The sequence below is a fragment of the Arvicola amphibius genome, chromosome 3, assembly GCF_903992535.2.
Source record: "Arvicola amphibius chromosome 3, mArvAmp1.2, whole genome shotgun sequence".
NCBI lineage: Eukaryota > Metazoa > Chordata > Mammalia > Rodentia > Cricetidae > Arvicola > Arvicola amphibius.
The window spans coordinates 124,320,619-124,334,732 of NC_052049.1; the positions used below are offsets into that span (position 1 = coordinate 124,320,619).

A 14,114-nucleotide genomic window follows, 5' to 3' on the forward strand; every position below is an offset into this window, starting at 1 on the left:
AGATTATCTCATGAGATAAATGAGAAAAAAGATCTCAGTGAGGCCAATCAATAATCTACCAGGTATCTACTCCATCTCGTCTAGGCAAAAGACATTATACAGAGAGCTAGTTTATGAACTCAAGTATAATGGGGAAGGTCTGCTTTGGAGTCAGGACTCAGTCTACCATGAAACCGACTACCCTCTCTGGCCTTGGTTTCCTTTAGTAAAGAATGATAAAGGTCCTTAAAAACTGACTTTAGTCTACTAGGATATTTGGTTAGTGGCTATTGTGATTCTTTGAAAGACAAAGAAGGCAATGGAGATTTTTTACTTGGATATCAGGGAGGTTTTATTTTATTTTATTTTATTTTTTTTGGTTTTTCGAGACAGGGTTTCTCTGCAGCTTTAGAGCCTGTCCTGGAGCTAGCTCTTGTAGACCAGGCTGGTCTCGAACTCACAGAGATCCGCCTTCCTCTGCCTCCCGAGTGCTGGGATTAAAGGCGTGCGCCACCACCGCCCGGCTTTATCAGGGAGGTTTTAGTTCAAGCTTAATTTTATAGTTACTTTTATTTAGAGACCAGGGAAGTGAGGGGCTGGAGTCCAGCCAATGTGTGGCTCACCCAGACAGTCTGGCCTGCTGGGTGGTAGTCTCTCAAGATGAGAGAATAAGAGAAAACATAGATGAGGAAGAAATGGGAGCTGAAGGCAACTGATTGTGTGGGAATTGATTTTGCTTTTCCTTTACTAAGACGCTTAGGTAAAGGCTGACTTACACCCACCTCCTCCCATTTCTGACCCTGCTAGCTTGCTGTGCGCTACTCATTTTCTTTTCTTTTTTACAGTTTAACTTTTTATTGATTCTTTGTGGATTTCACATCATGCATCTCGATCCCACTCATCTCCTAGTCCCTTCCCATCTGCCCTCTCTACCCTTGCACCCTCCCCTCCCCCAAGATAAAACAAGATAAAATTCGAAAGAAAATAAAAATCTCATTGTGGAAGCTGAAGTGTGCCACAGTGAGTCACACGGTCCTTTAGTCTACATATTGTTACTGGCAAGTGTTCAAATGCATTGACTCAGTCTGGTTTGAAGTCTCTGGTTTTTGCTACCTCATCAACACGTGGCCTTCACGGGGGCTCCTCTTGGACAGCCTGTTGTCCTGTGTCATGGAGATCCTGTAACTTAGTGTCTGCAGGACCAGCCCCTTCATGTGTTCCAGCAAATCATAGACAAGGAGCATGATGGGACGGGTCAACTCATAGATCTAGTTCTGGGCTGGGTGGCTGCTGGTCAGTCCGCCAGCTCTCCCTCATCCTCAATGAGCTCTCCAGTACTGTCCCAGCCAGCTCACCCTATTTAGTAAGCAGCAAGGGGTGGGGCCAATTTTCCTGCTCTCTTATCCTTTGGGTCAGCTTGCCCACACCTACACCCCGAGGGCCAGCTCTACTGGTGTTGCCTAGTTGTGGTATAGGGGCCACTTGCCTAGCTGGTGAGAGCCAGGGCCATCTCTTTTGTTCTAGTGACCTCAGGGATCATTCTCTCACCTATCACAGGCCTCAAGGGGCATGTGGATGTGCTTCTCTCTTGCCCACAGCACCACATATGGTTGGTAAGAGGCATGGCTCAGTCTCTCACACTTACATTCTCGTTGCCAGCTTCCCTACGCCTCCATCAACGGAGTCAGCTCTACTGTGTTGCCCAGGTGAGGTACAGGGCCCACTCTCCCTGGTTCTGTATCTGGTGAGGGGCAGGGTCAACTCTCTCATCTGCCGCAGGTGACAAGGAGCAAGGTGGGAGGGCAAACAAGGAGTGTAGGGCCAGATCTCCCACTCTCGGGACCTTGGGGCAAGTTCACCTGTGCCCTCACCAGCAGGGTCAGCTGGTGAGTTGCAGTGCCCCCTCTCCTGAAAGCCACAGGAAGCGAGGGGCAAGGAGAAAGCGGGGGCATCTCTCCCCCACCCACACTGTCACTGCACTTTCTTGAGACTCACCCAAGACTGAACGCTTGTCTTGAGATGCTTGAGCTCTGGGTCTGTGAGCCTTTGTCTTTGGTGACGACTGCTCCAATGGCTCGTGTTTTCAATCCCTTCTGTGTGTCTGCTTTTCCTTACATTGCTCTCTCCCACCAACAGTCTCCTACACCCCGGCTAGTCTGAGCTAAACCAAGATTCTGGGGGGATGAGAAAACCGTCTTCCTAGGCCTCACACTTCTGACAAGCCCTGAGCTCCTGCGTTTAGCTGGCGTCATTTGCCTGCTTCATTGACACCTCATCTCTGATTCATATTTCATTTAATGGCACTGCCAGCCTTTTGGGGTTGTCCTGCCTAGAAATTTATGACTGCTGCCTCCATCTTACATGTAGCACTAACTATACATGGGCACCCTTTGTCAACTCTTAACCACATGTCCCACTGCAGCAATGGACTCACAGTCACCTGGACTGTTGCGAAAACACAATAGTGGCCTCCCTGCTCTGAGTCTTCTGGGTCTCCTACTATGATTTTCTTCTAAAAGCATTCATTTTGAATCAACCCCTTTGCTTGAACCTTCATTATAATCGGTCTTATTTAAGTGTTATTTATGTTTTGTCTTCCCCACTGTATCGTAAGCTCTGGGAGGGCAAGGCTTTTGTCTGGTGAATATGTATTGCTGTAAATCTACAGAATATCACAATGTTTTTTGAAAGGTCATGAAATATTTTATCAAATGCCCACTATTATATATTGTACTAGGTTCTAAGCATATAAGAATTAAAAAGCCACGGTACTTGCAGTAGATGTCAAAAGTAATGGTGGAAAGAAACTCATGAATGTTTCTATATTGTGTAACAGAATTACTGCTTATTTGTACAACTTAACATGATAATACTACACACACATATTAAGTCCTATAGTTTCTTTATTTGTTTTTTAAAAAAAGATTTATTTACTTATTATGTATATGGTGTTCTGCCTGCACGTATGCCTGCAGGCCAGAATAGGGCGCCAGATCTCATTGTAGATGATTGTGAGCCACCTGTGGTTGCTGGGGATTGAACTCTGGACCTCTGGACAAGTAGCCAGTGCTCTTAACCTTTGAGCCATCTCTCCAGCCCCACTAAAAACCCCAACTTTTTTGTTTGTTTGTTTTTCGAGACAGGGTTTCTCTGTGGCTTTGGAGCCTGTCCTGGAATTTGCTCTGTAGACCAGGGTGGCCTCATACTCACAGATCTACCTTTTTCTGCCTCCCGAGTGCTGGGATTAGAGGCTGAAAATGGTTAGAGCTGCGGAAAGAGAAAGTAAGGAGGCCGGGGAGAGAGCAGCTCTCACTGCTGGCAATTCCAGTTCTGTAGGTAAGGAATAGGACCAAGGAAATGGTTGTTAGTGAGGATCCCTCGGGTAGTTATGGAATAGGTCATCTGTAGATCAGAAGGCTGAAATTACTCACTGAGTCATACTGTCTCCAGGAAAAGGGAATGCAGACAGAAAAACCAGTATGTATGAAAGTTGAGGAACATGAAGTAGGAGCTACTTATGATTTAGGTTTGAGGACAGGACTACAGAGAAGAGAAAGCAAGGACACCTAATGGTACCTGTGCCTTTAGGAAACCCAGTGTGATGATCTACAACCTCAAATGCTCTAGTCTGCCCTGCCACTAAATAGATCAAGATATAATCTTTTAACAAAACCCAATCACCTATAATGATCATCACTCTCACATAGGATTTCATTGTATACTGCTATTCTATAGGTCATTTTAAACAAAGTTGTGCTCATACTATTTGATATTCCATGGCACTCTGCAATAAACATTTTTCATCTTATATAGTCTTTATAGTCACTACTTTTAATGGTTACAAACATTTAACTGGGACAATGTGCCGTAATTTTTTTTTTTTTTTTTTTTTTTTTTTGGTTTTTCGAGACAGGGTTTCCCTGTAGTTTCTAGAGCCTGTCCTGGAACTAGCTCTTGTAGACCAGGCTGGCCTCGAACTCAGAGATCCACCTGCCTCTGCCTCCCGAGTGCTGGGATTAAAGGCGTGCGCCACCACCGCCCGGCTTGTGCGGTAATTTATTAAACTATTTCTTAATATCAGGAGCTTAATTTGTTTCTAATTTTGGCATCACTGAAATTCTTGAGGTTGCTACATTTTGTAGCATTCTTCTACAATCTTTTTAAAAAATATTCCCTGGATGTGTTTTTTAATATTTATTTATTTATTATATACACAATATCCTGTCTACATGTATGCCTGTAGGCCAGAAGAGGGCACCAGACCCCATTACAGATGGTTGTGAGCCACCATGTGGTTGCTAGGAATTGAACTCAGGACCTTTGGAAGAGCAGGCAATGCTCTTAACCTCTGAGCCATCTTTCCAGCCCCCAAGAGGAAAAAAGATGCTTATATCTTTGAAGTAATGAGAAAGGAAATATCTAAGTATAGACCCTATCTAAATATGCTTAGAATGTCCAATATTAAAGAAAAATAATGAGTAACCTAGAGAATGTGGACTATTTTCCCAGTATTAACAATAATGAATTGTCTCGTTGTATTTAAATGCACTCTATAGTTTATAAAAGCAGTCTTGCTATATAACCATGTGCATTATGACAATTTTATGAGCAGGCATGGCAGCCAGCTTCCACAGATGTAAAAACCGAAAAAGTCCCTTGACCTGTTTAACAATAGAGATATGTTTTAGAATATGGGCCCAGATGACTCCAAAGCTCTTTACTCTATATTACACTGCTTTTAGTTTAAGAACAATACAAATAAAGCTATTCATGATGAAGACAAATTAGAAGAAATGAAATAGGAAAACCTTCAAATTCAGTAAAAGTTCCAAGTAAAAACCACTCATTTTACAACAAAGGCCAACAATGACACCTGCTATGGATTGAGCTGTCTCCCAGAATTCCTGTGTTGAAGCCCTAATCACCAATACAACTGCAGGCAGAGATAAGGGCAATAAGAAGGTAATTAAGTTTAAACAAGTTATGAGTAGAAGCCTAATACGATGTCATTAGTGTACTTGCAGTAAAGAGACCCCTGAAGGCTCCCCTGCTTTCTCTGTGATGTCAGGATACATGGAAAAGGTGGTTGCTTACAGAGCCAGTGAAAGCCTTCACCAGGATCCAAGTCAGCCACAATCTGGCCCGTAGGTTTTCCAGACTCCAGAAATCGGAAATAAATTTCTCTTAGGCTATAGAGACTATGACAGCTTTTCTATAAGCTTAAGTAAACAAAAACTGTGGGGGTGCCACTCCAACAACAGCTACGAATGCTTTAGAAGCAGCCTTAGGACTAGGCAGATGCTGAAAGCATTTAGAGATGATGTTAGAAAAAGCCCGGGTAAGTCTGGACTGACAGCTACAGCAGAGATAGATGCGAATGGAGATGGCAGTGAGGTCTCTGATGAAATGAACTCCATCTTAGAAACTACTGGAAAGGTGACACACGTCACAAAGTGGCAGAGAATCGGACTGCACTGTCTGCCAGTGCTGAGGAACGAACACGAGATAAAGCTGGATTTTAGTTGAGATGGTCAAGCCAGGCACTGAAGGAGTACCTCTGTTTGTCCTGACTGCTTAAAGGACAACAGGAAAGGGGAAAGAAGATGAAGACTGCGTGGTCTATTCATGTAAAAGACATGAGTGCTTAATCTTTTCTTTTGTTTTGAGACAAATCTCATGTACTTAGGATGGCCTCAGCCTCTACATTGCTGAGGATGGCCTGAACTGATTCTCCTGTCTGCCACCTGTGTGCTAGGATTAGGGGTGTGTAGCACCACGCCGGACTTGAAAGCTTGTTCTTTACAGGACACTAAGGGTGTGGGCTAAACACTTATTAGATAAAGAGGTCATGGGTATAGTTCCCAGACTTCTCAGCAGAAGTCAGGAAGAGGGGCAAGATAGTATATTAGCAGAGACTGCCAGTTTGGGTGTAGTTTTTGTCCAGAGGGGATGGAGAAAGAAGAATGGCATGGAAAGACTACCAGACAGCTTGAATTCTACAGGCCTGGGCCACAGAGCTCTTTGGCTGCCCGTGTACATTATGTTAAAGGAAAAGGAAGAAGGCCATGGGGTGATAGAGAGGTTCAGACTATTGCTGGAGAGAGGACTCAGAGATTAAGAGTGCTTACTGTTCTTAAAGGGGACTTGGCTCTGGCTCCCAGCACTCATATTAACTAGCTCACAACCATCCGTACCTCTCCAGTTCCAGGGAACCCAATGCCTTCTTCTGGCTTCTACAGGCACTCACACACATGGAATGCACATAAACTCACACAAGCACACACACATACCACTTATACATGAAAGCTTTTAAAAAAAACTTTCAAAAAAAGGTATCAATGTTGTTCTTCTTACTAAGGGTCTAGTGGGTAGGGCTGTTGCCTTCTGGGTGTCCAATGATGAGCCTCGTCTCTAGATTTGGAGAGCTAGGGGGGCAATGAATTAGTGTCTGAAGGTGGGAGAGCCTTCTGTGGAGCCATATGAGTGACAGAGTATCAAGTGAGGGCATCTTTTAGAGAAACACGAGTTAAGGGCATTTAAGACTAGCTAAAATTGGACTTTTGTACCCATCTTTCCTCCTTTCTGCCTTCTGATTTCCCGTATTTTAGGCTGGAATGTTTATCCTATGCCTGTACACAACTATTCTTGGAAAGCGAGTAAGTTGTCTGGTTTTACCAGGTTCACAGACAATGATGTTGCGTTAAGATGAATTTCACCTTAAGTCTCATCCATATCTCATTTAGATAACATGCAGATGAGACTTTAAATGAGGAATTTAGAGTTGATTCTTGGGAGTAAGACCTTTAAGGGGACTGGGATGCATCTGCCCGCGACAAAGATGAGTTGAAGTGAGGGGAGGAAGATGGACTCCTAGGAACTGAGTAGTGTCACCTTCACATTTAAAGGCTGAAGCTTTAAAGCACAACGAGACCATATTTGATAAAGTTAAATACGTTATACGGTTGGAACCTGGCTACAACAGTGTCCTTCTAAGAAAAGACCAGAACGTCTGTTCTCTCTTAGTGACTCTCATCATGGCGTGAGGACTCAGAAGGAACAGCCCTTATCAGAAAATACCCAAGTTAGAACTCTGACTTTGGACTGTTCAGCTTCCAGAATCATGAGAAAAATCTATTTCTATTGTTGGGCTAGGGATTTAGTTTGGTAGTAGGGTGCTTGCCTAGCACACACAGACCCTAAGTTCAATTCCCAACAACACACGCACACACACACAAATCCTATTATTTAAGCCACACAATCTATGATACTTTGTTATGGCAGCCTGAAAAAGCCGACACAAAGTAGATATTTTAATAGTTTACCACTGCAATGAATATGTAGGCATGGTCCTTTACCTTTCAAATAGTTTTCCTTTTGCAATATTTTAAGAAGTAAGTCCTATTTATTAGGCTATTCTAAATTCCACCAACATGGTAAAGGGATATGTTAAGGAGACAAACACTAAAAAGAATCGTTTGGGCCAACTGTTGGTTTCTTTTTCTCATTTCTGCAAATGCAGGGTTCTCAGATTTCTTAGAATTTATTCCTTTAAGGTTGTGTAATCAATTAGGTATTTCTGGAAATGCCCAGAAAGCCTTCAAAGAGACATTTATATTCAGCATTTAGTATAAAGCACCCTTTTCCAAACCTGCCAACAACTCCCAGTATATAATCACTCGCCACCTGTTCTTTTGAGATTGCTTTTGTATTATTACAAGCAAAGAAATCAATACTACACCATTGATTTAGGAAAGAGACAAGATTGCGTGGCAATAATACATAAAGTTAGTCAAGCCCCACTTCTCAATTGTTTTGAAAGAACAGATACTTTTATGCCCCTTTCTGAAATAGGTACTCATTCTACATTGGTGATCTGTAGCAATAAAGACCCAAGATAGATAAGGTACTATAACCCCAATTGATGTAATAGCTCTTGAGAGCTACGCAGAATCTCAAAATGCCTTTTTATACTCAATAGTAATATATTAACTTGAGTCCATATCTTCTCTCTACAGTTTGTCCCTTGGTTTAATTTTAAAAGCGTGGGCTGCAGCAGAGGGTCAAGACAGTCAGCAGTGGAGGTGTTGCAACCACAGAGAGCCGCCAGCTAAAGAGCCGGTTCAACAATAGGTCTTGATAGGCAGGTAAGGCAATTGTTTATCTTATCCATTAATTTACCAAGACACCATCTGGTCCTTCTAAGCCAAATTAACGTGTAGAAGTCATTTAGATATGTTAATTGGTTTTGAACCAGTGAATAGAATCAGTAAAAGGAGGCTATGGGAATGGAGAACATTATACTGAGCTTTGTGCTTTTAAACTCTTTCACTTGGATTATCTCACTTAATTGTCACCTTAGTCCCAGAAGGTACATGGCATATCATTTTAAACATCTGAGAGAAGAGGAAAAAACATCTCTGAGACCCAAAGATTTTTAACTCTCTTAAAGTAGGGAAGCAGTCAAAGACAGTTCACTTAGCCACACGACAGCCCCAAAGATAGGTGTTATTACTGACAAAGCCACAAAATGGTGAAGTCAGGATCAGAAGGCAAATCCTCAGAGATCTTAGTCCACACCACACTTGTTAGACTCATGATATTTGTGTTTGACTATTACAGCGAGTATAACCAGACAGGAATCCTTCATGTCAAGTGGTCTGTGTCTCTCAAAACAGTGCGCTGTTTGGAACAGTGGACATGCATTTCAAATCAGAAATACCTGAGGCTTTTAAAAATTACATTTATTGGGGTGTGTGCGCACGTGCGCGTGCATGTGTGTGTGTGCGTGTGTGAGTGTGTGTGTGCGTGTGTGTGCACGTGTGTGTGTGTATATGTGTGTGTATGTGTTTGCGTGTGTCTATGTATGTGCGTGCGTGCGTATGTGTGCGCGCGTGTGTATGTATGTGTATGTGTGTGTGCGTGTATGTGTGTGCGTGTGTGTATGTATGTGTATGTGTGCGTGTGTATGTGTGTGTGGTGTGTGTGTGTGTGTGTATGTGTGTGTGTGTGTGTCAAAGTGCAGGAGTCCATACTCTCCTCCACTAGCTGCGCCCCAGGGATTGAACTCATCAAACTCAGGCCTTCTGGCGAGTGCCTTTGTTCAACGAGTCGTTTTGCTGGCCTGATAGTCATGCTTGAACTCTACTTGTGACTGAGTGACCTCAAGCAAGTCAGTCACCTCACTGAGCAAAACCTTCCTCATATGTCAACTGGAGAAGAAGATCCTGACCTTATGAGTAAATATTAGTTACCTTTGTCATTAGAAGTGTTCCCCAGGGAGCAGAGAAGTCACGGAGGAGGGGCAAATGAGGATCTCTTACATGGTAGGGATAAAGACGGAAGCACAACAATCTCATTTTTTATAGGTGACCACTGCAAACTGCCAAAGCTCAGAGTTAAGGTCTGTGATAGTTAATGTTCATTCTCAATGTGAAGGGCTTTATGAGTATCATGGAAACACACCTCTGGGTGTGACTGAGGTGGTTTTTATGAGGGTGTTTGCAGAAAGGTTGGAAAGAATAGGAAAGACCCACCCTGAATGTGGGCAGCACAGTCCTATGGGCTAGGGTCCCAGACTGAAGGAAAGAGGGAAAGTTAACTGAGAATCAGCATTTCCTTCTCTCTTCTTCCTGATGAAGGAACGATGTGACCAGCCCATCCACGTACCTGCTATGCCTTCCCCACCACGATGGACTGCATCCCCTCCTACTGGTCACAGTACTTCCAGACTCCTGCAGAATGTTTGCTTCTCCTATTCTCTTTAATGTCTATTTTTCCTTTTCATAAAAACCCTGCTTATTAGAGTATATCTGCTAGTATAGGAAGCTCACTTACTTTTACACAATGAAGGAACTGGAGGAAAGAAAGTGGGAAGAAAAAACGGAGCCACCTTAGTAACAAGGTGCTGGCTAAGAGTAAGGTAAGGCTAGGCATGCAGGTGCTCACCTTTAGTGCCAGCACTCACAAAGAGCCAGGAGATCTCTATGAGTTTGAGGCCAGCCTGGTCTATATAGTTCAAGGCCAGCCAAAGCTACACGGTAAGACTCTGTCTCAAAAAAACCAAAAGAATGTTTGAAAAAAAAAAACTGGGTGGTGGTGGTGCACAGCTTTAATCCCAGCATTTGGGATGCAGAGGCAGGGGGATCTCTGTGAGCTTGAGGCCAGCAGCCTGGTCTACAGCGTTCCAGGACAGCACAGGGCTACACAGAGATACCCTGTCTCGAAAAAGAAGAATAAAAGTTTAAGGTGAGATTTTCGATATTTTCTTACCTTGACGGCATAGTTATTGAGTGGATCTTTTGCATATGAGGCAGTGTAGTAGACCGCATCTCCAGCTTCGCAGCACGGTTTGTCGCTGGTTAGCCTGAAATCTGACCAGCTGTCCACTCCAAAGCGGAGTTGGTCTTTCTGACCAGCCATGAAGAGGTCTTCGCATTTAACAGCCAATTTCTTCAAGGCATCTGTATGAAGGCTTCGGATTTTACCCACCACTTCCTCCCGATTTTCAAGTCCTCGATAAAGTGCTTGTCTCTGTGGCTTCTGGATGCTTCGACCCTGTCTACAGGAGAGACCACGTCGGCTGGAGAGGGACTCCATACTGTTGGAAAATCTGTCCTTAATACTGAGAGTGGCTAAGCTGGAGATACTGTTTGCTGCTGAAGGAACAGGTCTCTCTTTGTGCAAAGGTCTCTCCAAGGAGTCGTAAGACTCAATGTCCAGTCCTTTGAGTTCACAGCTAATAGACGACCCAGCACTGCTGGCATCCCAGTTGGGGTCAATATCGTAGGTGGGATTAGCCATGACACAAAGGCTACTTTCCATGGTCTTCTGAAGGTCTTTGGAGATAGGCTCTGTATTGGCTCGTATCATTTTCTTTGGCAGTGGGGGTGGCGTGGGTTGGGAAGCATTCAATATTTCTTGGTCTGTCTTCTCTCCAAAGGCAATGGTATCATCAGAAGCTCCCTTGGGATGCCGTGGATGCTTGGGAGGTATCATAGCTGCTCTAGATTGCCCTGTGTTATTTTTAAAGAAAGGAGAAAAGAGAATTAATCAAAACTTTCAATCTCATTTCATAATTGAAGCAAGTAGAAATGAGTGAAGAAGACATGGGGAATCTTATGCTTTCCCTGAAAATGTGCAGCCAAGGCATGAACATTGAATGAATATGATTCCAAAGCTTGACTGGAGCAACAAATGTGAATTCTGCCTCAGCATTTCTTTGCCAGAGGAACGTGACACTAGTTTAGGTGGTGGGCTTTGTTTTCAAAAAGGAATCCAGATTTTCCAGTCCTGTCCCCAGTGATGCTAACACTCACGATGCCACAGGACCAGGAAAGGACAGACACTAGAAACATCTGAACTATGACAGTGGAGATGACAGCGTTTGTGGATTAAGGAAATACTTGGGAGCATTACTGAATTGAAACTAGCAATTGGTACCACTGTACAGAGCCCGACAAAATATTGTTCTGTTCTTACATTCTGGTTTTACATTGTATACAACACCCGCCATTACATATATGTACATACAATGTATCCAGTGTTCGTGTTTAGAGGACAAAGCACATGAGGGTTCAATAATACTTTGTTTCTTACATAATGGAAGGAAGACACTCTTTTTCTAAAAACAGAACTATGAAATTTCTACAAAAGCTACAAAAAATAGTCATGTTATTTAAAAAATGAGGCCTTTACTCAAGAGATAGAGGGACAGCACAATGCCTGGTTATGGGCTGCATTAGGTTGCAGTCCTAACCCTTGGTATCTATGAATAGGTCCTGATTTGGAAATGGTCTTTGTTCATATAAGGTTGAGGTTAAGGAAGACCCTAATCAAATATGGCTGGTATTCTAATAAGAAGAAAATACAACATGAAGACAAATAAGGGGGATACTATGTGGTTACAGGGGCAGAGACAGAAATGATTTAACTATAAATCAGGAATGCCAGAGATAGATGGCCATCATTAAACATTAGGCAGAAGCAAGAACAGATTCTACTTAGTGTCTCAGAAGAAGCATGGTTCTGTGGACAGAAGTTTCAGTTTGAGTAACTAGATTCCACAACTTTCAAATAATTAGTTTCTGTTTTATTAAGCAACCCATTTAAGGCACGTTATTACAGTAGTCTTAGGAAATCAAGACATTTTGCTACTTATAATCATAGAGAGTTCAGGTAAACGAATTGTGTGAAGCTAATACTATCTACCCAATCTCATCTAGAATCACCTAGGAGACCTCTGAACATGTCTGTAGATTTCTGTATTAGGCCAATTGGAGTGGGAGGAGCCACTCCAAATGTGGGCAGTGCCAGACTTTGGGCTGTGATTCTGAACGGAATAAAACAAGAGTGAGCTAAACACCAGCATTCATCTCTCTGCTTCCTGACTTCAGATGCAAAGCTGCCTCGGATTTCTACTGCCATGACCCCCACCCCCATGACAGACTGTCCCTTAAGCTGTGAGCCAGAACAAACCCTCCCTCCATGATCTGCTTTTGTCACAGTGATGAGGAAAGTCACAAATACAGATGCTTCTGAGATGCCAGTAAGTGGTGGTTTGTTTTGTTAAAACTACATGCTTGAAGAAATACCAAGGACAAGAATCAATATAAACTGTGATTACAATTATATTCTATGTCTTACATATAGTACCTTGATCAAGAATACCTAGGAGAGGCCGGTGGGAGGTCCCCTCCTTCATTTGACTGCCCGGAGCAAGGTAGGCCTTTGTCCGAGAGCTGCTTGGCCTGCAAGGGGACCTGAAAATCTGCAGGAGGATCCATCGTTCTTTGGGGGCCACAAAATCCCACAGCTCAGCCTGTTTGGGCTCTGGGGACCTGGAATTGAGTGCACCCAGGCCGGTGGGAGGTCCCCTCCTTCATTTGACTGCCCGGAGCAAGGTAGGCCTTTGTCTGAGAGCTGCTTGGCCTGCAAGGGGACCTGAAAGTCTGCAGGAGGATCCATCGTTCTTTGGGGTGAGTGAGGAGTGAGTGCCCGAACCGCGGCAGCTGCCCGGTGAGGGACCACCGACTCTCCACAACTCCCCCTGCCACCAGCACACTTCCTGCTCTTCCTGCAGGGGTTATTCTCCCCGGATACTGCCTCTCTCTTCCTGTCCCTTCCCAGCTCGCACCCAGAATCCTCCCCCCCTCCCCCTGCCTCATCCTCCCGTCTTTGGGGCCACAAAATCCCACAGCTCAGCCTGTTTGGGCTCTGGGGACCTGGAATTGAGTGCACCCAGGCCGGTGGGAGGTCCCCTCCTACATTTGACTGCCCGGAGCAAGGTAGGCCTTTGTCTGAGAGCTGCTTGGCCTGCAAGGGGACCTGAAAATCTGCAGGAGGATCCATCGTTCTTTGGGGTGAGTGAGGAGTGAGTGCCCGAACCGCGGCAGCTGCCCGGAGAGGGACCACCGACTCTCCACAACCCCCCCTGCCACCAGCACACTTCCTGCTCTTCCTGCAGGGGTTATTCTCCCCGGATACTGCCTCTCTCTCCCTGTCCCTTCCCAGCTTGCACCCAGAATCCTCCCCCCCTCCCCCTTCCTCATCCTCCCGTCTTTGGGGCCACAAAATCCCACAGCTCAGCCTGTTTGGGCTCTGGGGACCTGGAATTGAGTGCTCCCAGGCCGGTGGGAGGTCCCCTCCTTCATTTGACTGCCCGGAGCAAGGTAGGCCTTTGTCTGAGAGCTGCTTGGCCTGCAAGGGGACCTCACAGTCTGCAGAAGGATCCATCATTCTTTGGGGTGAGTGAGGAGTGAGTGCCCGAACCGCGGCAGCTGCCCGGTGAGGGACCACCGACTCTCCACAACTCCCCCTGCCACCAGCACACTTCCTGCTCTTCCTGCAGGGGTTATTCTCCCCGGATACTGCCTCTCTCTCCCTGTCCCTTCCCAGCTTGCACCCAGAATCCTCCCCCCCTCCCCCTGCCTCATCCTCCCGTCTTTGGGGCCACAAAATCCCACAGCTCAGCCTGTTTGGGCTCTGGGGACCTGGAATTGAGTGCACCCAGGCCGGTGGGAGGTCCCCTCCTTCATTTGACTGCCCGGAGCAAGGTAGGCCTTTGTCCGAGAGCTGCTTGGCCTGCAAGGGGACCTGAAAATCTGCAGGAGGATCCATCGTTCTTTGGGGTGAGTGAG

The 14,114-nt window shown here is 44.9% G+C and overlaps 1 protein-coding gene across 2 annotated transcripts in view; it reads right to left on the minus strand.

Moving 5' to 3' along the window:
• Window positions 1–14,114, minus strand: part of Peak1 (pseudopodium enriched atypical kinase 1) — a 218,971-nt gene that overhangs the window by 14,881 nt on the left and 189,976 nt on the right. For both annotated transcript variants that reach the window (XM_038322797.1, XM_038322798.1), the window contains one exon: window positions 10,249–10,991. In XM_038322797.1, coding sequence (XP_038178725.1) covers window positions 10,249–10,991 — 743 coding nt within the window. The remainder of the gene's footprint in view (window positions 1–10,248; window positions 10,992–14,114) is intronic.